This window comes from Fukomys damarensis, unplaced genomic scaffold, assembly GCF_012274545.1.
Source record: "Fukomys damarensis isolate Sample0158 unplaced genomic scaffold, DMR_v1.0_HiC HiC_scaffold_3, whole genome shotgun sequence".
NCBI lineage: Eukaryota > Metazoa > Chordata > Mammalia > Rodentia > Bathyergidae > Fukomys > Fukomys damarensis.
Window position 1 is genome coordinate 10103896 of NW_022900915.1, and position 25953 is coordinate 10129848.

The 25953-nt window shown below is 33.9% G+C and overlaps 1 protein-coding gene and 1 long non-coding RNA gene across 2 annotated transcripts in view; one reads left to right on the forward strand and one right to left on the reverse strand.

Moving 5' to 3' along the window:
* Spink5 (serine peptidase inhibitor Kazal type 5) overlaps positions 1 to 23760 on the reverse strand; it is a 73624-nt gene extending 49864 nt beyond the window's left edge. The window contains exons 1-7 of the mRNA XM_010627268.2: positions 23726 to 23760; positions 23048 to 23188; positions 21790 to 21815; positions 17212 to 17339; positions 15406 to 15478; positions 1888 to 2015; positions 51 to 114 (exon numbers count right to left, since the gene is read on the reverse strand). Of these exons, the coding sequence (XP_010625570.1) occupies positions 51 to 114; positions 1888 to 2015; positions 15406 to 15478; positions 17212 to 17339; positions 21790 to 21815; positions 23048 to 23102 (474 nt within the window). The 5' untranslated portion in view covers positions 23103 to 23188; positions 23726 to 23760. The remainder of the gene's footprint in view (positions 1 to 50; positions 115 to 1887; positions 2016 to 15405; positions 15479 to 17211; positions 17340 to 21789; positions 21816 to 23047; positions 23189 to 23725) is intronic.
* LOC117286916 lies at positions 10938 to 21844 on the forward strand. Its single transcript, XR_004518053.1, has 3 exons — positions 10938 to 10969; positions 18205 to 18420; positions 21750 to 21844. It is a non-coding gene; the product is annotated as an uncharacterized LOC117286916 (long non-coding RNA).
* Positions 23761 to 25953: the final 2193 nt, after the last annotated feature.

Consider the following 25953-nt stretch of genomic DNA (forward strand, 5'->3'; position numbering starts at 1 on the left):
CTCGAAGACAGCCCCCTGATCATTCTCACTCCTCTGTCACTGGTCCTCACCTCCACTGAATTGCTGCTCCTACATTCGCCTTCACTTCTTATGCCAACCTGAGACCCAGACTTCCTGCAATTAAAAGTCAGTAAAGATGGCAGTTAATATCACAGCACTCTCCTCCACTCAAAACTTACTTCTCTTCAGTGTGCTGTCATTCCCTTTTGCACCTGAAAAACAATGAAAAACCATACATTTCTTCAGCTACTTTGTCCAGTGAGAGCTTATGTTCACAACTCTAAGTCACAGAAATGGGTCGTGATGGAAGCTTGATAACAGAATTGCAGACATTTTTTCCAGGAATATTTCTCCCCTGTGTCCAGGGTGGGGATCCACATCAGAAGATATATATAAAAGTATGTCTTAAAACTAGATATTCCATGTCCTTCAAGGAAGTTTGTAGTTGCTCTTGTTATTTTAAATAAGCAAGCTCAAGTCTGTATTATCTGGCCTTTTGCCGTGCCAGTCTTCGTTTGGGCTACACTGACTTGCATTTTAGTTTTTTTATAATAAATACATATATTCCTGACAATTAATTTTGTTCAGCCTCCTAGAACTATGAAGAATATATCTGAAAACAGAATCATAAATATGATACTTCCTAGTTTCAAAAAATGCAACTTACAATTTAGCATCTGCGTAACAATTAAAATAATACAAAGAAAACATGAAATATTTATGAGTGATAAGATAAAAAAATATTCAAAATATTTCAGTGGAAGAAAACTATTAAAATTAAATTCCAGTACTATTGTGGCACCTCCTAGAAGTCAGAAAACAGAAACACAATGAGAGGAGTAGTATTCTGACTGTATAGTAAAAATTAGGTACAAGAAATATGGGAGGAGAAACTTATCTGTATCAAGATTTAGAACATGATTTCTTACTTAAAACATAGTAATAATTAAATGTACAGTGTGTTCATCGGTGAGTTAAAAAGTATATATCTAGTACAACTCTATATGTTCTTCTTACGCGTAATTTTGCTTTCTGTTTCCATGTGCTGAGCTTTAGTGAAGGCTACAAGCCTAATTTTAGAGTATTTTCTGAAGACACAACCATATAGAGAATCACAGATGTAATACTGTTTTGTCTCAATGAAGACACAAGGGATAAAAGTTGCAGAAATTCAAAGAATGAATATTATCTTACTAGCTTTCTAAAACATTTGTTTTTATATCACTGAAGACTACAGATCAGACAATTCAAGATTGAGATCACAAGTCAGAACCTACAAAACAGGTATACATATTGTTGGTGGAACACAATCAATAGCCAGACCTACCATCAAGGGTGGAGAAAGAACAAAACAGAGACAAAATATAGGCCGGTGAGATGCTTTACCTATTTGGCGAAGGTTGAACAGATGGGAAGAACTTTTAATTTTAAAAGTTCCAGTTACCTACTTTAATATTTCAAACTACTAAATACTTAATCATTTGATGATATAATCATTCTGTTTAGTAAGATATCAATAGATTGATAAATGATAGGAGATAATATAGATGTGTTTAAATAGATACCAATATGTATATAATATCTATCATGTACATAAATGCCATGTATGTGTGAGTCCACAGATGTGTCAATACACACACATATGTATCTCTACTATTTATGTCATAGTGACAGTGATAACATATGCTATGTTACACACAAAAATGCTTTATAAAATGTAAGGTGTCACGTACACTCTTTTCTTAAAAGTACTTAAAGTATTAATAGTTTATGAATGGTTAAATCCTACAAAACAAATTATCTTAAAGGATGCAGGATAAACTGTGTCCTACAACTATACAATGAATATGTTTTAGAGAGAGACAGCCTGCTTTGGAGAGTACTTACACAATCTCAGCACACAGCTCACATCTGTTGTGATATGTTTTTCCATCCGTGCCACAAACAGCAGCTTCACCATCATTACAGGTAAAATCTCCATCTTTTTCTCCCTTTCTGAAATCATCACAATTCAGCTGCAAGAGACACGAGGAATGTCAAAGTATTTATTTTATACATAAATAGGCTAATGTTCAAAGCTGGAATAATATGACTTGCAAAAGGAAAAACATACCATATCAGTGAAATAATAAAACCATGGGTATAAAATACTATTTAAGACCAGAAACATAATTGGATTTCTTAAAAAAAAAAAAAAAAAAGATTCTCAGTGTGATTTCAACCATGTGCTGGGTGAGGCATGCAAGTGGGCTCTCTGAAACTTGGTGTATTGTTTGCCAAATTCTGTTTGTATTCTCTAGAGAGCAGGAGTGAGGCACAGTAGATAACAGATATAATAATTCTGCAAATTATAAAGTACAATAAAGTTTTTATTATTTAAATTACAATAGTAATTAAAATCCAGATTTCTGGGTTCATAATTCCAATTCTACCACTCATTAGCTGTGTAATTTGGGCAATTAACTTACCTCTCTGTGGTAAAGTGTCCACATTTGCAAAAAGGATATAATTTGACCAACCCTGCTAGACTATGAGAATGTTTAAACATGTTAGCATATGTACAGTAATTAGAAAAATTCTAAATCATACCCATTTTTTTCTTTTTTTGTTGTTGATTTATTTTAAATGTTTTCTGCTGACAACTAAGTCAAGAAAATGAAAACTCATCTAAGGATAATCCCCAAATCTTCTAAGATATCCCCAAATCTCTGCATTAATAATAGGACCTGCACTTAGGGACAATTGAACCAGGTGACAACTAAAAACAAATGTTCATGTAGAGGTACAAGATCCCAACAATGAATGTAACTGTATTGTATTCTTAAAATGTACCAATAAACTCAATTAAAACTGAAAAAAAAAATGTTCAGCCACCTACTCACTTCACCTCTGCAAACCTCACTTTCCTCATCTGAAAATTGAAAATTCACACCCTACCCACATTCCAGATTTGTGGTAAGGATTATACAATACGCATGAAGTGACATTTGGCAGACACTATTGTGACACAAATTACTTAAAGATCCAGAGTTATGCTGAATTTAACTTCTGTCTAAAGCCAAATGAATAAAATTTGAGGTATTTCCTTCCTTAGGGCACCAGAGTGCAAAATACATTTTTAATGCCATCAGTGCAGTGGTAAAGTATTTTATTAGTAGATGTAGAACATGTAGAATATATACTTGTGAAGACATAGTATGCCACAAAAATGAAAAAATTAAAAGTAGGGTGTGTACAAATATATAATGAATTTGTCAATCAGAAAATCAGATTACATAACTCTCAGAGAAGGTGATGAAAAAGGAAAAAAGACTCTGAAAGAAATGTAGTACCTCACAATCCGTGCCGTATGTTTAGGAAGAAGTTGCAAATAGAGCAATATAAGTTGAGAGTAAGTGAAAATTTTTAAAAAATAATGCTCATAGATGTAATTTCATTAATTTTTTACTCAATTATTTCACAAAATTCATTACATATTTTTGAGATATTAGGCATTTCACTAGCTGTGAGTCTATACCAACAACAACAACGAAACAAGCAAACAAGCAGAACAGAATATTGTTCCAAGGAGATAACCTTCCATAAGGAAGAAATAGAAAACACGTACAATTTGAGATTGTAAGTGCTACAAGACACTAAATTTCACAATATAATAGTGACAAGAATGGTGATGATTTTAAATATAAGTGTATAAATATTTAAACATGTCAGCGTATGTACAGTAAATAGAAAAGCTCTAAATCATACCCATTTTTTTCTTTTTTTGTTGTTGTTTTATTTTAAATGTTTTCGGCTGACAACTAAGTCAAGAAAATGAAACCTCTTCTAAGGATAATCAAAGATACGTATGTGTAACATTTAAATGCATTCATTTATAATTTATATATGAAAACTATATTTAAATACTTATGTTTATTCAAATATATAAATTTATACTTATGAACTATATCACATATGAATATATGATATATTAAATATAAATATGTAACATTTAAATATATTTATCTTTTAAATAAATATAAATACATAAAATGTTTAACTATGTTTTAACTATTTTAAATAAAAATGTCTTTCTACAAAAAGGACATTTGGATCCCTTTTTGGCCTTTTGTCTAAGGTCAAGTGTACAAGAGGGACATTTGGGATGAGATGGGATTAGAGCTCTGAGAGAAGAACGTTCTAGGCAGAGTTTTACAGACGCCAAGGATTTGCGGTAGTAACGGGATAGTTCCACTGATAAGGCAGAAAGAAGTGTGGATGAAACTTAAAGGGAAAAGCAGGAGAAATGTTGGTTTTCTTCCAAAAATCATTTCTGGAAACTCCAGAAGCATGAGAAAAGGATGGACTAATGTAAGTAACTTGGAGCAGTCGGTTGTTTCCCCTCACCAGACAATCAACAGCCACCTACTAGGTCACAGGTGTTGCCAGGGTGATGGCAGAGTAACTCGACGACCTAGCAAATTAGTGAGAACCTGCCTCCAAATAAAAAGCAAAAAGGGCTAAATATGTAACTCAGTGAGAAGGCCCTGGATTCAAATCCAGTAGTACAAAAGTAAGTAAGTAAATTAAAAATTAATCAATGTATACCTTAGACAAATAAGATACCTATAATTTGGAAAAGAAAATATGTATAAAGAAGAACAAAATGGAAGATTTGTATTTAAAGTGATAAAACATTACAAAGACTAAAAATGAGATAGGTAGGGATAGATAAGGAAATTATGAACCAGAGAATGAGATCAAGGAATTCTCCTAGAAGACTATGGAAACTCTAACTAATTTAAAGCAAAAAAGAAAAGCTAAAAAGCAGAAAGAATGGAATTAGAATTTCCCCAAAAGAGGAAAATAAATAGTTAGAAATATATGAGCAAAATGAAAAGTTCCCAGAATTAATGAAAAAAATGAAAAACCAAGAGGAAGATAAGAGTAGCCATAATAACTGAATTATAAAATGTAGTAATAACAACGTTGTGGAGAAATATAAACCATTTTCAGAACATAAACTAAGAGACACCTAAATTACATTAGAAAAAACACAGGTATAGACAGATACTGGTATTAATAATTAGAATTAATTGAAAGTAGAGATTTTGGTTCAGGGTAATCATGATAAGAAAAAAAGTAAGGTTTCATTTAAATCTTCACCAAAAGCTAAAATAAGGAAATAACTTCTAAAATAATTTTTAAAAATGGGGTGGTAACCATATATGTGGAAATGGGAGAAATAAATATTAATATAACAGAAAAAGTAATAGATTTAAAAGAGTGGAAGTGATAAATTTAACAAAAATTTTAAAAAACCAAGATCAAACCATATATTGATCACAAGAGAAAAATTATTAAGGTACACAAATATTAAAACAGCAAGATAAGAAAATGTATAACAAAATGAATAAAAGATTACATGTAGCAATATTAATACTTAAAAATAGACTTCAGCCCAAAATATATTATAAGTGATGAAGAACACTATGTGAAGAAAAAGAGAGAAAGAACAAGAATATATAATAATCATAACTAATACAGGCTAATAATAGTTTCCATGTGCAACAAATAGTATCAATAGTATGTGAAAGCTCTAGATAAACCCATAACTAGTGTTAATGATTTAAATGTCTTAGAAACTGATATATTAGAGAAAACATTAGAAAGATGATTCCATTAGATTTTTATGGAAAATTATACCCAAGACAGAAAATAAACATTTTTCTACAACATGTGAAACATTTACAAAAGCAGAATTTGTTAGGCCACAAAGAAAGTCGTAAGAAATTCAAATGCACGATAACATATAGTCCACATTTTCTAACAAAATTTAATTAAAAGCTAATATTTTTTAAAGTATACACTTGAGGAAATCAAATAAGGTGTTACTAAATAATTTTGAGGGAGAGGATATTGAAAAACATTTGTCAATTAATGCTAAAGAAAACAACTCAAGTACAAATCCTGAGTCTAATAGTCCTTAGGAATTTTAAACACACTTGTCAGAAAATTTAAAAGCTCAGAGGACTAAGTATTTTTCAATCCAACCTAAAATGAGGAAATGCAAACAAATACAACTGCTACTGGAAAAAAGTAATGAATATCACAGAAGACAAAAGCAATAGAGGCTATTAACAAGGGAAGTTAATAGAATAGATTTCTAGTATGACTGATGAAAGAGAACGAAGACAGAAAGAAAACATATGGAATAATGGTTGGAAATAACTATAAAAATAGAGATATAAATACATGAGAGCATATTGTATCCATGTGCTAATACATTTGAGAATGAAAATGGGATCATGGCTACAAAAAGGTATCAAACACTGGCATTGGTGCAAAAAGCAAAAGGAAAGTTCAATAGATCGATAAGTATTAATTCAATTAATATACTGGCCTGAGATAGCTTTGTAGTTAATCGTCTCAACTTTTAGAAAAATCTGTATCAAATAATGATCAAAAAACATGTAAGCTCAAAAGTAAAGTTTTAAGCAGCTTTACTGAAGTATTTATGTACCATAATATTCATTCATTTTTCATGTACAAGGATTTTAATTAATTTAAAGAGTTGTATAACCAATGCCAGAACCCAGTTTTAGAATATTTCCATCGCTCCAAGGGATCCTTTTGTGCCATTACCAGATTAATCTCAGCTCTCAGTTCCTATTTTGGACAACCATGGTACTTGTAAATCAAATCAAGATACCTGATTCTGTATATTTACCTTTTTTATTTCATATTAATGGACTTGTAGATATGTAATTGTTTGATTTGAGCTTCTTTCACTTTGAAAATGGTTTCTGAGATCCATCCATGTTGTAACAGTTTCAAAAGTATATTCCTTTTTATTGCTGAATAACATTCCATTGTACAGATATATTTCAGTTTGTTTATCCATTATCAGTAGCCATTTGGACATTTAAATTGGTTTAGGTTTTAAACAATTACACACAATCAAAAATGATCAAGCTGTGACATATATGCACTAATGCCTTAAAACAAATGTAAATATTATGAATATTATAATGTTATATGTCCAAAATACACAATATTTACATTTGTTCATCTAGCAAGTGTAAGGCTTTAGGCTATTTTTTTTTTAAATGAAGGGGAAAAAAAAGAGAAAGAAAACTCTTTGGGAATCTTCATCTGTTGACTTTGTGTAGACATATGGTTTATTTCACTGCTTCCTAAGATTAAATTTTCTGGGCTCTATAGTAAATTTTTGTTTAAGGTGAAATATAAAATAGGAATTTAATCTTTTATGTACATCTAACCTTCCTCAGTATTGAGTTCTGCTGACATATTGAGAGCATATTAAATTGATTATGGGGGAAAGGATCTCAGTTCTACTCCACTGAACATTATGCCTGTCCTTGTAACAAGAACACACTGAAACAATTGGCTTATTCTAAGTATTGGATTCAGTTACTATGTAACCCAACATTTAAATAAAAATACTAGGGTAAATTGGTCAATTTCCATTTAAAAAAAGAAAAAACCTTCCAGGATTTTGATAGGGAATATGTTGAATTTGTAGATTTTTGAAACAATTGTTATCTGCAAAATAGACTTTTTCAACTTACGAACAAGGACGAGCTCACCCTTTATAGTCACCTATCGATGATGGGATTATGTTCTGAGAGATGCATCAGTAGGTAACTTTAACATTGCGCAAACACCTGAAGTGTAGTCACACAAACTTAGTACATACAGCATAACAAACATCTGCACATATCTGAGAGTTAAGATGAACAAAACAGCAGATTAAACTAAGCACAAAGGAAAATGAAGAAAACGGAAGATAGAATAAGGGGCTGAGGATTTCGGGGTTTGTCTAGCAGATATAAGGCTCTGAACTCGGTTACCAGAACTACAAAAAAGTAGAGGATAGGGCAGGCCAGGCCAGGACAGGACAGGACAAGAGAGAAAGGCCTGGTAAAAGCCCCAACTACATGGAAAGCTGAGGTCTGAGGATGGAAAGCTCAAGGTCTTCCTGGGCAACTTAATCAGAAACCTATCTTAAAATAAAAATTTTTAAAAGAGTGGGGATGTAGTGTTGGCTAACATGGTCAAAGCATTGGTTTCAATCCCTGGAATTGAGTACATTGCAAAACCTTCGTAAGTTTTCAGCAGAATATGTATATGTAGGAGAATACTCTAAAATAATGACAAAAATATATTAAGTACCTATACCTGTACTATACTTGATTTAAAAAGTATTACAAATTGTATAAGATGTACGTTTTTTTACAGGTGACAGCAAGGTAGGTTTACTAACATTAGTATCACCACAAACCTGACTGGGGCTTGCATTCTACATCACATTAGTAGGTGATAGAAATTTTTCAGATTCATCCTAATTTTATGAGATGACCACACCTACATTCCATTATTGACCGTATTATCATTAAATCTTCCATTTCTCTCAGCAACCTTTTCGAGTATAAGCTTTGGACTTATTTTGTTCAATTTATTTCTGTGTATTTTATGCCATTATTAAATTAATAATTTAATTTTGGTTTGTTTTCTGCTAATGTACACTTGACTTTGTATTATTCGTTTTATACACAGAAACCTTGCGCAATTCTTTTACTAGTTCTAGCAATTTTTCTGTTCTGTGGGGCCTTAGGACATTCTTTATATAAGGTCACTTGCCTACAACAGAAGGTAGTTGTTTCTTTTCCCATCACTGTATTTAATCAAGTGATTTTGCCCAATACTGGCTAGAACCTCCCATCCCATATTGAAGAAAAAATATTCAGAGTAAACCACTCTTTGCTGTTTCCTCAAATACTAAGTATGAAGCCTCTGCACTCTGTACATTAGCCACAGAATTTTAATAGATCCTCTTTATCAAACTAAGAGGGTTTATTCCTTAGAGAGTTTATTGCATGAGTTTATTTTGAATAAATGTTAGAGTTTGCTAAATTCTTTTCAACACCTATTAACATTGTCAGAGGTTAACCTATTGTCATTGTCATTGGTTTTGCCCTTTGTTGTATCACTATGGTGTGTTGGACTAATTTTCTGTTGCTAAACCAACCTTGCATTTTTGGCATAATTCCCACTTCATCATGGTTTAATCCTTCTCATGTTGCAGATTTAATTTTCCAAATTTCTGTTAAGGATTTCAACTATCCATATTGATGATGAACATCTGTCATCAGTTTCTTGTTCCTGTGATACCTTCAGCTGGATTTTTTTTTTATCAGAATAATTCTTACCTCATAAGATGGATTAAGAAGTGCCTTCTCCCTCTCTTTTTCCTGAATGTGTCTCTAAAGAACTGATATTATTTCCTCTATCAGTGCTGAGTATTAATCAACCAGTGAAGTGATATGGGCCTGGGATTTTCTTTGATTTAATTACTGATTCAAATTTTTTATTTGCCATTGATCTATTCTGATTTTCATCTCTTCTTGGTCAGTTTTAAGAACTTATTTTGTTCTAGAATTTTTTCCATTTTATTGAAGTTGTTTGATTCGTTGACGTTTGTAATATTTCATTATAAAAAATCTTTGTAATTTTTCAGCAAACATATATGTGTATGTAGGTATTTGTGTGTTTTCTTGTGACAGGGACACCCAGGCTGGCTTTGAACTCAAGGCAATCTTTCTACCTCAGCCTCTGGAGTACTGGGATTATAGGTATGTGTCATTATGCCTGGCCTTTTCAGGGAATCTATTGATGTTTTCAATTTCATTCATGATTTTGGTAATTTTTCCTTCTGTTTTTTACTTTTCTTTGTCAATGTGGTTTTTCCATGTTTGTCCTTATTCTCAAAGAACCGACTTGTTTTATTAATTTCTTCTATTATTTTGGTTTGTATTTTATAGTTTCTGCTTTAATTTTTATATGCCTATTGCATTTAGTTTACTTTTATTTTTCTTTCTTTTTTTTTTTAGTTTTCTAAAGTGGATAATTAAAGTTTTTACTCCTTCCTTCTTTCCTGAATTAGACAGTTAAAGCTATAGATATTGTTTCAGCTAAACCCTATATAGAGAATTGTCTTTTTCTTGAAGTTCAAATTATTTTTGAATGTCTCAGATCCTTCTTTCTCAGGTTCATTAGATAGTTGGAAGTATGTTATGTAAATTCCATATATTTGGTTGTTACTATAATTAGTTTTGCTTGTTCATTTTGATTTTAATTCTATTATGGTCAAAACATACCTGTATGAATTTAATCTTTTTTAATTTTATTGAGCCATGTTTATATTTTTGCAAATAGTTTATCTTGAATTTTTCTATAATTTTCAAAGAATGTATATTCTATCATCATTGGGTAGCACTTTATTTCAGTTTAGGGTGTTGATTATGATTATTACTCTGAACAATAATAAAATCTCTTTACAGAAAGTCAGAAGAAATTTTTAAAAATATATAATATAGAGTCCTTTATATTAATCCACATTTTCACCCTATTTTTCTTTCTATGGGTCCAAGCTACCATCTGATTCAGTTAATTAATTAGCTTCATTGTTGTCTACAAAGGCAGTTTTGTCAGCAAAGAAGTCAGATTTCCTTGATAGGATAATATTTTATTTCCTTCTAATTTTTGTGAGGTACTTTTAGAGGATATCAAATCTTCATTAACCTGTTTTTTTCCTCCCAGCTCTTTGATTATGTCACTCCATTGCCTTTTATTGATTGAAGAAGTTGGCTATTTTATTTCTTCTTGTGCTCCAAAGCTGTTGCATCACAGTAAATAAAACAAAACAGCACCAGTAAACGCAGTATAATATAAAATTAAGATAGTACTGTTCATCATCTGGCACTGTACAACTAATACTTTCCTTCACTCTGTTATTTAAAAAGAGAAGATCCTTTAAATATTTTGACCCAGATCCAGGGAGGAATGTAGGAAAGTTACAATATTATAGAAGGCTTATGATGAAAATGTTATCCCTGAATAACATAATTTTTCTAACTTTTTTTTTTTTTTGTACCAGGGATTGAACTTGGGTCCTTGCATTTGTGAGGTAGGAGTCTAACTTGTTTTTAATGAACTCTGAACATTAGAATCTATAGACTGGTCTAAAAATCATGTTATATAAAAAAGAGATATATTGTGCTTATTTGAAATTGTTATAAGTAAGGGGTATTTTCTCCCAGTAGCAGAGTTGAATGTAGTTACTTTTCTGTCAGTATTTCTAAAAATTGTTAGCTTAAGTCTTCTGTCCACCACTACTTTAACTATGCTGGAATAAGTTATTTTCTATTAGTTTATTTAGGGTTCCATTTTATTTTTATGTATTTCTCATACATTTCTTCAATCATGAGTTCATAGAGTTCTGAAGTCATTTAGTGTCATCTTTATCAGCCAATCACCTTCATAAGAGGATTTGTTGTCAAGCCCTGGATTCTTGGCAAGTGCTTCATGAATTTGTTACTTTTGCTGGTTGAGAATAGAGTTCACTGGTAGCTCTCACAAGTTCCCAAGCACCAAACTCATCTTGCTTTTTCAATATTGTCCCAATTTCAGGAAGACTACAGTAAACAACACCTCCTGAACTGAACTGCTGATTCCCACTGTTCCAATACCACTTTGTGTTGTCTGTTCATGTCTCGATGAATTAACAGCTGGGAGATGAGTAGGCCAGGTACCGAGTGGCCAGCATGTGGAGGACTCGACTCACCTTGCTGAGGCTGCACACAGGCTGCAAGCCTCAGCTTGCATGTTTCAGGCCTCGATGTGCCACATTCTCAGGGTCACAGTGCTGAGCCTCTCCACTCCCTTGGGACCTCATCATTTTAGTTGAGAAGTCAGCTTTTGTCACCTACATATACAATGTATTATTTTTCTCTTACCACATCCCAAATTTTCTCATTTTTTAAAATATTTTGATCTTTAGGCTTCTTTGTATTATTGCATTTGGGATTTGTCAAGCTATTTGAATGCTCAAATCAACTTTTGCATCACATGTGGGACATTTTAGGCCACTGATCCTTGAAAGAAAATGTCTGCCTCACTTCTTTCTCTGCCTTCTAGTGTTCCATACTCTGTCATGTATCTGTAGGAGTGCCTGTGGTCCAAAAGATTTTGTGAATATGTTGATTTTTTCATATAAAATTTTTCTCTGCACTTCCACTGTTAGTTTTATTAATTTTTCCTTGAGTTTTCCAATTTCTTATGCAACCACAGATATGCATTTGTGACTCTCTACTGAACTTTCCTTTTCATTTGTTATATTCTTCAAATCTAGAATTGCTACTTGATTCTTTACACTTTTTATTTTTATTGAAAGTCTGTAATTATTTATTATCGTTATTGTTCTCATACTTTCCTTCAATTTTTCCAACATGATTTTAAAAAGCATTTTGAATAACTTTCATCATTTTCTCCCAAATCTAACACTTGTAGATACTCAGTGATAGTTTTTATGTTTCAGTGAAGATACATCACATGTTCTTGTCACTTTGCATCATTCACATTTTTTGTTAAATCTAAACTATCTGATACTTCATTGTGGAGATTTGTGTTGCAATTTCTCCCCTGAGGGTTATATTTTGTTTTTTTTTTTTGTTTTTCTATGCTTCTTTAGCTGAATCAAGTCTTTGAAATCTTGCTTTCCCATAATTTGCAGCTGCGGATGTATCTGTCTGATAATAAAATACTTATGGTTGTGCTTTTGTTGTTACTTTGTCCTGGGCTTGGATTCTATATTTCCTCCATAAATCTTTGTAGCTTACTGCCTGCTAGTGTTTTGACGCTGTATTCAAATAGATACCTCAACCTATCCATGTCCTAATGTTCCAAAATGAGTGTGGGTGTAATGATTGCAAAAAAGACACAATTTAAAGAAAGAAAAAGAAAACGGTGTATGTGTAAATTTAAAAGTTTCATTTTCATGAAAAACAAAAAACTAAATATGTCCACCTAATGAGTCTGCCCTGCTCTCATGCTCTCCAGATGGACTTTTGTGTATAGAAGAGTCATGTAAGGTTCCAGCCATTTTTATATCAAGCATTTTCCCTCCACCGGGATATCTTGCGCCTTATAAGTACAGTGCACAATCTTAAGGTTGACCAGTAGTTTGAGAATTGCTTGGGCTTCTTCAGTCTCTGATGCCTACTTGGGAAGACTGAGTCAAGAGTATATTTTCTCCATTCATGACTGCAACCTCTGGCCACTCTTGTCACTCTCGGTGAAGATCTTCACTTCCACCAAGTGTTCCTATTGGTACAGTGGTTTGTCAACTATTTGGAGAAAGGTTGCCCCTTTCAATAGTTTCTGTGCACGTCCTCCTTCTGGTAGCCTGCCCTTCATAAAACCTACATACCCTGTAACTGAGGCAGGCAGTTACATGGGAGTGTCGCTACACAAGAACACCTTAGACTTATCCAGAATTCAGTAGAGCTTTAACCTTTTATTTTATATATTTTTTGGTGTCAGCGTAAATGTTTCTCAGTTTGGCATCTACCTTTAACTCAAAAGCATAGAAAAACTGACTTTTAATTTTAATTTTAAATTTGGCAAGTTATTATAAAAAGTTAATTGTACCAAAAGTAATTTATGAAGACATTGTATCTCTAATCATGTTGAACTCCCAAGTTCAGGTTGAAATTTTATAAATTCTGTAATTTTTTATTTCTAACATATACACGAAAAATTCATATACATGAATTTTTAGTAACATGAGCTAAGAAAAAGGACTTAGTCACTAAAGCCAAAAACAAATCTGAAGAGAGTGCCCATAAACATTCATATAAACTCAAATAAACTTAATATCCCGAAACATTGGTAACCTAAATCATGAGAAATGTTACATGAATAAATCATAAGCTAAAAAGCAAAAATTTCCCTATGGATCAAAGATACTAGAGAGCTGAAGCTCTGACTAACTGGATTGGAGTAGAGATAAAAATGGTAGAAAGGAGTTCAATTTGGGATATGCTCTGAAGGCGATATCAAGAAGACTGGTAGAGCACCAGAGCAAGTCACTGGGTGGTTTTAAATGGCAGGAATCTAAGCAGAGAAAGTATGTAGATTGGTCTTTTTAATGGTGAAAAGTGCCATCAGTAAAAATATAATGCAATTGTATGAATCCATTCAATTTTGACAGAAATTATAGTATCTTTTTTTAAATCTAGGAGATAGGAGGAAGAGGGTACTGGATCTTGCAGGGTGACCCTGTCTCCGAATGTGACAAAGAAACTCCCATTTTAAAAGTTGCAAACAACTCTTCCTGGCTCCCATATATTACTTCCCCTTTGTTATAGACAAAATGTTTGCAGAAATTGACCAAATGAGTAGGCTTTGTGTTACTATTTCTAAAGTGAGACATTGAATCCCAAGACACTAATTTGTCTAACAAAATTGTCTAATAACTGTGTTTAGTGTGGAGGCCAAGGTTCTTAGACATTCCTAAGTAAAATCACCAAAGCAGACATTAGCTTGGCTAGATCAAGCGTGTTATAAGTAACAAGGGTGTGTCTGCACTGAATGATCACTTTAATTATGTGTCAGAGCCAGGGGTGGAGGAAGAGAAAGATGAAATAGGAGAGCTGGAGGTGATGTCAGTACCTGATTGCAGTGCTCATTTTTTTCAAGTACTTTTGTGATATTTTAGGCCAGGAATTTTGACCAATCTGAGTAGACATTCTTAATTTCTAAGTTTATTTTTATACTTTTGCATAAATAAAAATTTTGTATAAAGAAAAAGATTTATCAAGGAAAATTGTGTAGTGTTCTAAGTATATGCAGTTTCTTTCCTTACTATTCATTTTTTTAACCACCCAACACGTTTCTGAAGCAAAATATGAACCTGAGTCTCAATCTGCAGAACAGATATAAATACACAACTAAAACTGAAGTACAAGAAACTTCCAGATTTTAGAAAAGACGTGGAATCAAAAGAAGAGAAAAGAAAGGAGGTAGAATAAGTTGAGTGACTGATTGCTAACACAATGTTAAGCACTGGATGACTTTTTAAATTTAGTTTCTCATTGAACATTGTGACACATTTCACAATGAAGAGAGACACAGAGAGCAAGAGAGGTAGAGACAGAGAGAAACAGAGACACAGAAAGACAGAGACAGAGACAGACAGAAAGAACCCAGAGATACATATTGTCCAAGTTACATGGACAATAACAATTCTGAGCTTTGATCTAGTTCAGCTGTGCCAGGAAGGCACTTATTGGAGCTAGACTGGGCGGGAGACATGGGAAATGGCCCTGACTTACTCCATCTCTGTCAGTGCCCAAAATGTTTTCAGAAAGTTGGGTCATGGGTTGGGCTAATGGACTAGATGTACCAGATATTTAGCCCACCCCTGAACTAAGCCACATCCCCACCCTTCTAAGTAGATGGCTTCACAACAGGTACAACCTAGTAATTAGGAAATAAACAGATAGCTCTACATAAAGTCAAACAGCTTCCCAAAAGCAAACACGACAGGTTCGTTTGTCTCACCTCTGCCTGGGCAGTGTCTCTAGTGGCTCTTGCTAAATGCACGGCCTTTTCCTGGGATTTTGCTGCATTTTCCCTGCAAGAAAATGAGGAATCACGCCATTTACACACTGTTTGCTTAACTTTTTGGAATAAGAACTTACATGGTAAAGTTGTTATTGGTTTTTATTGGTCTCCTCAGCTCAAACTACCATGTCAAAAGTAGAGGTATGTCCTGACAGGGAAAGATAGCACAAATACCATTCAATGCAGAAAACGAAAGCCCTCAAATATGGACTATTATAGGCAATAATCTTAGCTTTTAACCACATAACTTACTACCTCCCTTAAATATTGTCAACAGCCTGATCACCAGCTCTAAAAACTATCTGTGCCACTGCATGAATACAGTCTTCAAATGAGCGTATTTCTACTGAATCAAATATCTTTGTAACTGCCTACCAATTCCAGCCCTGAGCCCCGCCCCACAGAGCAAAGCAACCCATTCTTACAGTAATTTGGAGATAATTTTTGCCTTACTGCAATCTTTTCGAGTTTAAAACAATAAATTTATTCCAAAATATTTCACAAAGGCACTAAAAATAATTATTGACTGAGTACCTCCAAAGTGATAAACCATCTTGTAATTCTCAAGGTATTTTAATGTTTTAAATTATTTTTCAGTAAATTTATTGTATTCATAGTTTTGGTCTCATATTAAGGCACTCCATGCAGTGAAAAGGAAACTTTACAGTCAATAATACACCTGCTGGTTTACACTCAGCTTTCAAGAGAATGAGAAAGGATTATTCAACCTGCCCCAGCCTCCCAAACCCTGCCTGTCTTCCCTCACTTTCCCACATTCTCATCACTAGAAAGCAGTGCATGTTAACACAACTTCCTACCACAATGTTATTACACGTGTCAAATTAAATCCCTTTAAGAATATCAACTTGGTATTTTAAAAAGCCAATTATAACATATGGAACGTTGATAGGTTCAGTATTGGATTGGTAAGTGCTGAAATTTCAATGGCCGTCAGATTTGAAGATCAATTTCCAGTTCACAAAGGAGGAGGCTGAGGACTGAACTTTGGCAAGAGCGTTCACTTAGCATACAAAAGGCCCTGTCATCAATGCCCAGCACCACAAAAAAATAACAACAAGAGCAATAAAACTCTCACAGAGAATCTTTAAAAGGCCAAAAACAAATGAAGATACTCTAGTCTGAGGATTTACAGTTGATAATTCATGACATCTACCTTTGCAGAAGGAAATCAAATCAAAAGCATTGGGTAGTATCCTAGTAAATTTCTAGGATGCTAACTCTTTCTAAGCTGCAGGAAGGTGGAAACTATAAACAACCTTTAGTCCATCTCATCCTCCCGTACTCCCAGAAGCCTGAAGACACTAGTAGTTCAAAGAATTAGTGTATATTCTACTTAAATCCTTCTTCCGATTGACTACCACAAAGAGATTCTGGCATCCTTCCCAAAGGGATTTGTTTAGCCCCTCAGCTACAACAGAATTAAGTTTCAATCCAGCCTGAGAAATATGACAGTCTTTCTTCAATTACTTTTTCGCATACACTTCAAAATGTAACTCCATGCTCAAAAGACTATAGACTGCTCTATAAAATATTAATTGTGGCTACTTTGGGGTCTCATTTGAAAGATTACTAAGACCTCATGCTGCTAACTTTATATGGTAGATGATGTCAGAATGGCTGGCTAAGCATTTTATTTAACTACTCATGTTTACAAAAATACATTTGAAAGAAAAGAATAGGATAGTCACTAGTTAAGAGGGTAGAAGGTAAAGTGAACCTTACAATATTCCTTTGCATGTGTCACATTTGTTGATAAATGTGATTCCATCAGGGCCTTGCAAAAAATTTTTATCTTGAGGACAGATCAATTTCCCATTTTTCATCAATGCTTGATATTCACTGCATGCTTCCTGAAAAATAAAATGAAAAAATAGACTGTATTTACTAAAAGCCCATTTAAAAAAAGACATGAATTTCCTTGCACAGTATTATTTAGTGGCCAACTTTCTCTTCTACAGAAGCAAGTTGTACAGTTGATATGAAGTACAGAAACAAAACTAATGACTCTGGGTCATCTGTTAGAGATTATAAATTCACTTAATTAGCATGTATGTGATGCAACTGGTAAAATGGGAAGAATAGAAAACATAGAGTCAAAATATCTGATTTTCCATTCCCAGGTTCCCATTTATGACCCCAGTAGCCTTAACAACTTAATTTTTCAAAAGCTCCATTATATAAATTAAAACAGAGGATATAAATATATGCATTTCATAGGAAGAGTAAATGTTGTGTGTGAAGTAGATATTCGACAAGTAAAATTTCCTGTTTCATTATTCTTGTTAGGGCAGTGGTGATCATTATTATTATAGGAATATTCTACGATGATGCATAAAATACCTAGCACACTGTAAACCAATAGGCATTTCTGCGAACGGAATAGAAAAGGGTTGTGGATAGAGACAATGTGTGAGCATTGGAAACTTTTAGATACCTCTGCCCACATTTCCCAAAGTATATGTTGCAAAATACCAGCTCTAGAAATGTTAGCAGTAGTTACATGAAAAACAGTTCCTCAGTCATACATGTCTGGAAAACAAGTTTCTGCATGGATCCATTTTCTGGGAAAATAATATCCAGATAGTGTGATGCATCCTTTGACTTGTAAACCCACCTTAAAGCTAATAAAGCTGAAGTTTCAGGCCCTTCATCGCCGCCCAACACCTCGGGGGACCGTAGCCATTTTCTATTTTAAAATTTTTATTCTTTCCTTAGAAGTACCTCCACTCCCACTCCAACTGACACCATCGAAGTTAACAACACTGTTGACCACTAAAATGAAAGCTGGCGAGTTGACAGAAGTAATGTGGAGATTGTCTCAACACACTTCCTCCCCCTTCTCTCTCGTTTTATTTTTGGCATAATCTCTGGTACTACAATTTTATACAGAGTGCAACATCCTGTGCTACACTTGGTTTGGACTTTAGTTTTGTAAGTGACAGCGATTACACTCTACCCAGTTTAGGGGGGAGAGTAGAAACCGTTTTGAATATTAAAATTGAAAAAGGCACTAAAGGAAAGAGGCAATAAAATAACCTTTTAAACCGATGGTTCTTTACTCTATGGAAATGTTTTATTGGAGATCTGCTACATGCTACTCTTTTCTAACTTAAAATCAGTAATACTCTTTTGATAGCTAGTAAAGTTCATATAAAGTCTCTAATAGTTTATAAAGTTAATTAGGCCTTTAGATCCAGCCTTTGGAATCTAAGGTTTCTTTCTGTTCTGTTTTTGACCCCACCACCCAAAAAATCTGCTTTAAGATGTTTTAATTAGAAAATAAAGTTTTTCCAATTCCTAAAGACATTTCCTCTCCCCAAAGATGATTAGAGGGTTCTATTGTGCTGCCTGTAGTTTTATAATAATTTACTCAGTTGGTAATCATTTTGATAAGATATATGTAATTTGCAAGGTGCCACAGATACAACAGTAAATTAGGCAGACTTATCCTTGAATGGAGAGTATTTATGCCTCAGATAGAGAATGATGTCCCTAATCAAGCCTCATAAGCATGATAGAAAATTGGTAGCATTTACAGAATGATAAATAATAAAGAAAAGTAAATAATATCAGGGACCTGCCTGGGAAATTTTGCTGAGGGTGACCTATTAAAACATCTCCCAGATTATTATCACTACTCGGAGATCCTATCTGAGTAGCATAGTAGTAATCTCTGGCAACAGATTAGCAACTGAGCATCTTGCAATCTATGCCTTCTCTCTGATGCTGCAGCGTTTTATGCTAATTTTGCAAGTTATTGCCTGGTTTACCAGATATAAGTATTCATAGTCTTGAAAATCTTATACTGGAATGACAGAAGAATCTGTCTTCATAGTAGAAATATATCTCTTGTGAGGCTGAACTTAGTGAAAATATACAGAACAAAGACCCATGATAATATTGGAATGAAGCTCTACATAATTCTCAGTATTTAATTGCTAAAATATAAAATCAACCAGGTTAATTCCTGATTTGGACTTTTAGCATATCACAGTTAAATGAGGGCCTAAATGCCTAAACAGATAGATCTACTTTTTAAAACTTGGGCACTGTAAGTAAGTTAAAGTTTTGCTCATGCTGTTTAATTAGCTTAGATGAGGCTTAGAGCTATTATTTGAGTTAGGAAATTTGGCAGTGCATTCTTTGTACACAAGGGAAAACTGTGCAAATTGAAAACATAAGTTATGTTTTCCTCTGGGGAAAGCAGACAGCACTCCCAATTACTACAATAGTGTGGGGTGAAGCAGTAGGAGATCCAGACCAAAAAGCCTTCCTGACGTCTGAAAATGTCTCTGCAGCAATTACATACTTTGAGAATAACTCTCAGCTCTCACCCTGTTTTTATTCTATTATTGTTGCTGTTCTTGTTTTCTGTTTCTTATTTTCAAAAAAAAAAAATGGATCCTTCTTGAGCCAAGTGTTCTTTCTGGCCTCCTTGGCTGTGGTCTCATCATCATCAGATCTTCCCGGGCCTCTCACCCCCCAACTCTGTGTAAGGGCTCTACAAGTTTGCTTTCACAGCATACTAGCCCTTCTGTGATGAAAAACAAACAAAAGCTTAGACCTTTGCAAGTTGCTATAGCACTTTTCCTTGCTGGTCTGGCTTGTGTTTGTTGTATTTAACATGTTTTTGTGATGCTAGAAAGAACCCAAGCTACTGAATCCAGCACCATCTGTAGTTTTATTTCATGGCTCAGTATGTGACAAGTATGATTAGAAAGTTTTCCAGAAAAATGCTTTCTTCTTTGCAATCTTGCCTTTTATTTCTATATGAGGTAGCTGAATTCATATTGTTAAATATTTTTCAGTGATATTGGTCTTAATGACATTAAAAAATAGGTAATGAAAATGTTGCAGGCATCACCCAAAATACTGAAAAATAAAGGGATTCCTTTAGGCCCAAGAAGATTTGAACATCTTCCTTTTTTTTTCCAGTGTAAAACATTCAAATAAACATACTCTCTAGTTTTTCTAACTGCAGCCTTTTTTCTATTCTACGATACTTGTGGACTTCTCTGTAATTAGCCAGCTTAGACAAAATAGTAGAAACTATGATAAAATTCTCTACAACATTTCTGTAAGATGTTCGCTTTTTTTAAAAGTAACCAAAAAATACAGCAAGGAAGTATTTTAATCATAGTTCAGAGAATTTTGGTGCCAAGAAGAGTTAACTTCACTTTATCTTATTCAACTCTTTGAGTGACACAGTGAAATTCGCTAGATACACAACACTACTTCCAATGCTAAATTAATAGCATGCATGACAGCATGGTGTAGGGAGAAACTGGCCCTTTTAACTTTTCTTTCAAATAGTAAAATTTTTTTTTTTTTTTTTTTTTTTTTTTTTTTTTTTTTTTTGGTACCAGGGATCAAACTCGGGTCCTTGCGCTTGCGAGGCAGGCCACCGAACCACTGAGCTAAATCCCCGGCCCTCAAATAGTAAATTTTAACTTACATAGAAATTAATTTATTTCTCAAAGACAAGACCTCTGCATCAGGTCCTCTGCCCTCTCCAGTGCTTCTTCCTGGCCTGCTATCAGTTGCAAAGATCTTCATATTCATTGTGATTGTCAGACCCTTCTGGCAGACTATTTCCAGGGAGGATTTCCCTTACTATGCCAGCCAGAACAGATACCATTTTTGTGCCCCAGAATTGCTGCTGATTTTTCCTTTATTTTATTTTTTTCTCCTTTATTTTCTGCCAAACACTAATCTGTATTTAAAGAACTATATATTTTACTAATGTATATATTAATGTGTCTTTTCCTCTACTAAAATACGTTTTAGAAGGATAAGGATTTCGTTCAGTTTGTTAACTATAGAGTAACCCCAGGATTTCATACAGTGTCAGATACATAACAGGATCTCAATAAACATTTACTACATGAAATATATACTTTGATTATATATACTACATACAGATAACCCCTTTTGGCATAATAATTGCCAGAAAACATTTTTAGCTTCCTGTATGGTGAATTGTGGCTTTGCTCAGTTGCTAAATAGAACAATCGTGGGTTTTTTGTTGATTTATTTTGTGTTTATAGAATTTTACAGCACTTTCACATGGTAAAGCAGACAGCCAGAGAGAGAGGGAGAGGAGAAGGAGAGGGGAGAGTGGGAGAGACAAGGACAGAGAAATTCATGGCTTATTCATAAAAGCCTGTTTCTGTGTTTTTAACAAAAGCTATAGTACCTATAAGTGTAATACATCTCCATTATTAACATGAAGCTGTTGGCCAAAAACCGTTTTGCTTTAGGTATCTTGGAGTAAATTCAACGAGAACAAGCAGGACTGACCTGATTTGCATCCTCACTGGCAGCATCTGGGAGAAAAATGCAGAAACCAGAGTTAAGGGACTGTAAAATATTCAGTAAATAAATAGAATAAAATAACTCAGTGCAGTTCTTGCATCGTTTTAATGCCAGTATTTGGTAAAACTACAAACTGTTTTTGAGGACATTTAAATTTACCATGGCAAATAAAATGAAGGCAGTCTGTCAGATTAGTGTATATACACACTTAGCTCCACTCTCTCAGAGCTACGATGTAGTAAATGGTATTCCTGTGCTTTCTGACACCTCCAAAATATCTAATTTCCAAAAGAACCTTGTCAAGTATGGCAGTCTCCCTTCATAAATTATAGTACAACATGCATATAAAATATAACATATGAATTTTAATACCATTTAAAAGTATAACATACATGATTTCACATGTACACATAGAATCCCACTTTCTGAGTTCTGACAACTTTATCTTCTTATTGAAAGTACAAATATTAGAGACAGATTCAACAAAAGCTAAGATTACTTAAAATCACAGCCTATCTCATTCTCTCATTCCCCGCTCTCCTGTGTTTACACACGCATCTTAGGAAAGTGGGCATCAGTTTTATATAATGAATGAACATACTGATTTTATCTCTAAGGTTTTCTTTTTAAAAAATGTAATGATTTGGAAAAAGGTAAATCTGGGAAATCTGTTTTTCCTTCATATCAAATAGTAAATTCAAAATCTACCTTCTAGATCCAACAAAGTCCCTCACCCTTTAGAAGCAACATTTTAAGTCCTTTATGAATTTGAAAACATAAAAATAAGTTAGAAAGCACTGCTGCTTTAAAACAAAACCAGATTTTTTTAGGTTTTTAAATATTTTATTTATACATCTAATATTAAATTCATCTATTTATAATATTTAATTTTCTAATATAGTTTGAACATATATATATGAAAAGTTAATACACTTGGTAAGAGGAACATGAAAAAGTAGGTATTACCTTTACAAAACAAATACAGAATTAAAGGATTTCTCATGGTTAAAAATTTACAACTACTTGCTAAAAATTCTCCAACCACTTGCTATTTTTAGATAACAATGTTGGTTTAAATCCACATATGTAGATATTCAAAATTCTATGTGTGGAAAAGATTTTATACAGAGAAATATACATATTTTTTCTTTCTTTTTTTTTGGCAAGTGTAGGGGAGGAAGGTCCCTTCCTCGGGGATTAGAGACATGTGGCAAGAACCTTAGATTGCATGCAAATTGCTCACCTTGTATAAGGCAAAGAGCCAGGGTCAGAAGCAGTGGCACAGCAACTGTCTTCATGGTGAAGATGATGTAAGTTGGCTATACAGGTCTGCTCTGTGCATTGCTCAGCTGTGTCTAAGACTGAACTCAGGAAACACGGCTCACTTTTATACACACAGGTGACACACACATACAGAAAACCAGTTGTTCAGGCTCGTGCTAGACTTTATGTACCACACCAGTTTATCTTCTATCCTTTGAGATCATGTCAAGGTGGCGGATTTGAACAGATAATGTCTATTTTTAAAGTATAATGTGTTCTCATGATGCTCCTGGCCCCTGCTGAAGGCAAAAGGACCTAAGGACCCTACGCAAAGCCAAATATTTCATAATCCTTTACGACAACTGAGATCCTCAGCAGCACCAGACCAAACTACTTTGTAGATAAGCTTGTTTCTATTTGGAACCCCCTCATAAGTGGAAAGGGAGAAGAAAAGAAGACAGATGGGCTGTCCTACCAACCAGATAAAGATTTAAGTTTCCACGTCTAGGAAAAGCAGCTTGTACTAAGAGAACCGAGGGTGCCTGTTGATGCCATCTGTAGATAGTTTGAACTATCTGACTAATTGTCATGACTCCAGATGTACATTAGAGAAGGATGACCCCCCAAAAGAACATATCAAAACTGTAACATTGAATACCTGTGAAGAGAGACTTAGAGAAGAATCCATGGCTTTTCCAAGAGCATGTAATTTAGACAGGAGAGGCAGAGCCTGCATTCACAAAAGTAGAAAACAGGTTACCCATCATCCCGCTCCACACTTCTTCACCCTTATAGCAGGCAGAAACTCTATGAAAACAAAGCTTGTATATAACCACTTTTGAAAATTCTCAGTCTATTCTCAGGTATTTTATATCCTGAAAAACTCTTACGTTCCAACCAAACATATTCATAACCATTGGAGAATCAAGGTTGAACTTTCCATAGCCCGTAACTATCTAAATTAATGTTGGAAAAGCATGACTTAACTAATTTTCTCTAAATTAAGTTTACTATTGTATAATCCCATTATTTAGTCTCCAAAGAAGGAAAGAGGAGATATTATTAAAGATGATTAAACATACTAATGAAATGTTCTTGAGAGAAAACTTCTTAGTTCCTTCTTCCAATTTACAAGTAATATATTTTTTCTGCCAGCTTGTTTTACTCCATGAGCTTAACTCTATTACCTGAAGAACATGCAAAAATGACTGAAGCCAAAACCAAATGGTCTGATTCCAGTAGTCTCAGGGTCTCCACATGCACAGAAGGAAAGTTCTGGACTTTATGTGTTCAAAAGACTTTATACCATTGTTGGAGGAAGCTTATCAAGGCTAGTCAGCCATGGGAATGTGCCAGTATTCCAAGAGCCATCAAAGCAAGAAGAGTATGTCCTTTCGTTTGTTTTCCCTCCATGAAATAATTTCTTTCCTATACAAGTACCCTCATTGGTTTTAATGCCTGCACTTCTATAATAACCTTCCTATTTTTCAATGGCTCAGTAAAAGCAGTGACCACAGAGAGTACGTTTTGATTGCATTAGTGTTACAGGTTAGAAAATCTAAGTCCACCATAGCTGAATGGAAAGACAACGGAAGAGTCAGAGGGTCTATTTGCATTTATAGAGCTTAGCGCAGATGAACCATGCTTTTAAACCAGGTAACTCTGGGTCTAAAACTTGACTCGCCAATTGCTATGCTGCCTTTGGGTAAACCATTTATTTTCTCTGAGCCTCGCTTTTTTAAAATTGAGTATTGGTACATGAGTCAGAGGGTCTATTTGCATTTATAGAGCTTAGCGCAGATGAACCATGCTTTTAAACCAGGTAACTCTGGGTCTAAAACTTGACTCGCCAATTGCTATGCTGCCTTTGGGTAAACCATTTATTTTCTCTGAGCCTCGCTTTTTTAAAATTGAGTTTATTGGTACAATCTAGGTATACAATACAGTTACATTCATTACTGGGATCCTGTACCTTCACATGACAGGTCTTGGTTCTCATTTTTTTCCCCTTGTCCCTGCCCTCCCTTCACTTTTCTAATAAGTAAAACAGAGAAAATAAGACCTACATTGTACAAGTGTTATAAAGCGTAAAGGTAAGATACACAAACACACATGCACACATGTGTTTATATGTGTATTACTACTCGGAGCAATACCAAACATACGAGATGAACTTTGTAGTTAATTAGAGCTGTTCATCCCATTATAATGATGTGGTTCTATTAGATAATTTCTAGAATTCCAAGAAAAATAAAAATCTCTTGACCATGGATCTCAATGACAGGCCTAAGTTTACTCAACAGAGAATCACTCCCTCAATACATTTCATATAAAATTGAAACAAAAGGATACCTATGCTCTTTTTCCTTTCATAATTATAGTCACTGATTATCTCTATAAATTCCTCTCCTCAATATTCATGTACCAGTACTAAATTCTTTTGTTTCATCTGCCTTGTGAGACCATGTGAAAATTGTCTCAACCATAAACTCTATGTTTGGTGGCAGAAAAGTTTAATGCCTTACAATAACATTGATTACTGTGGGATGTACTTCCAGGAGCCCAAATATAGACCAAATGAAATTAATAGCAATCCCAGAAGTTTCCACAATTAAAGCTAGTAATAAAAAGTATCAATACACATTACAAAAGGAAACATGTGACTTGGTTAGCTGCACAATTAAAGCTAACAGTAAAAAGCATCAATACACCTGTGAATTAGTTTCAGCAATTAAAGCTAGCCAAAAAAAGTATCAGTGCACATTACAAAAGCGAACATGTAACTTGTCTAGTTTACACAACTAAAGCCAGCAGTAAAAGGTATCTATACACAAGTGACTTAGTTTCTATAATTAAAGCTAGCAGTAAAAAGTATCAATACACATC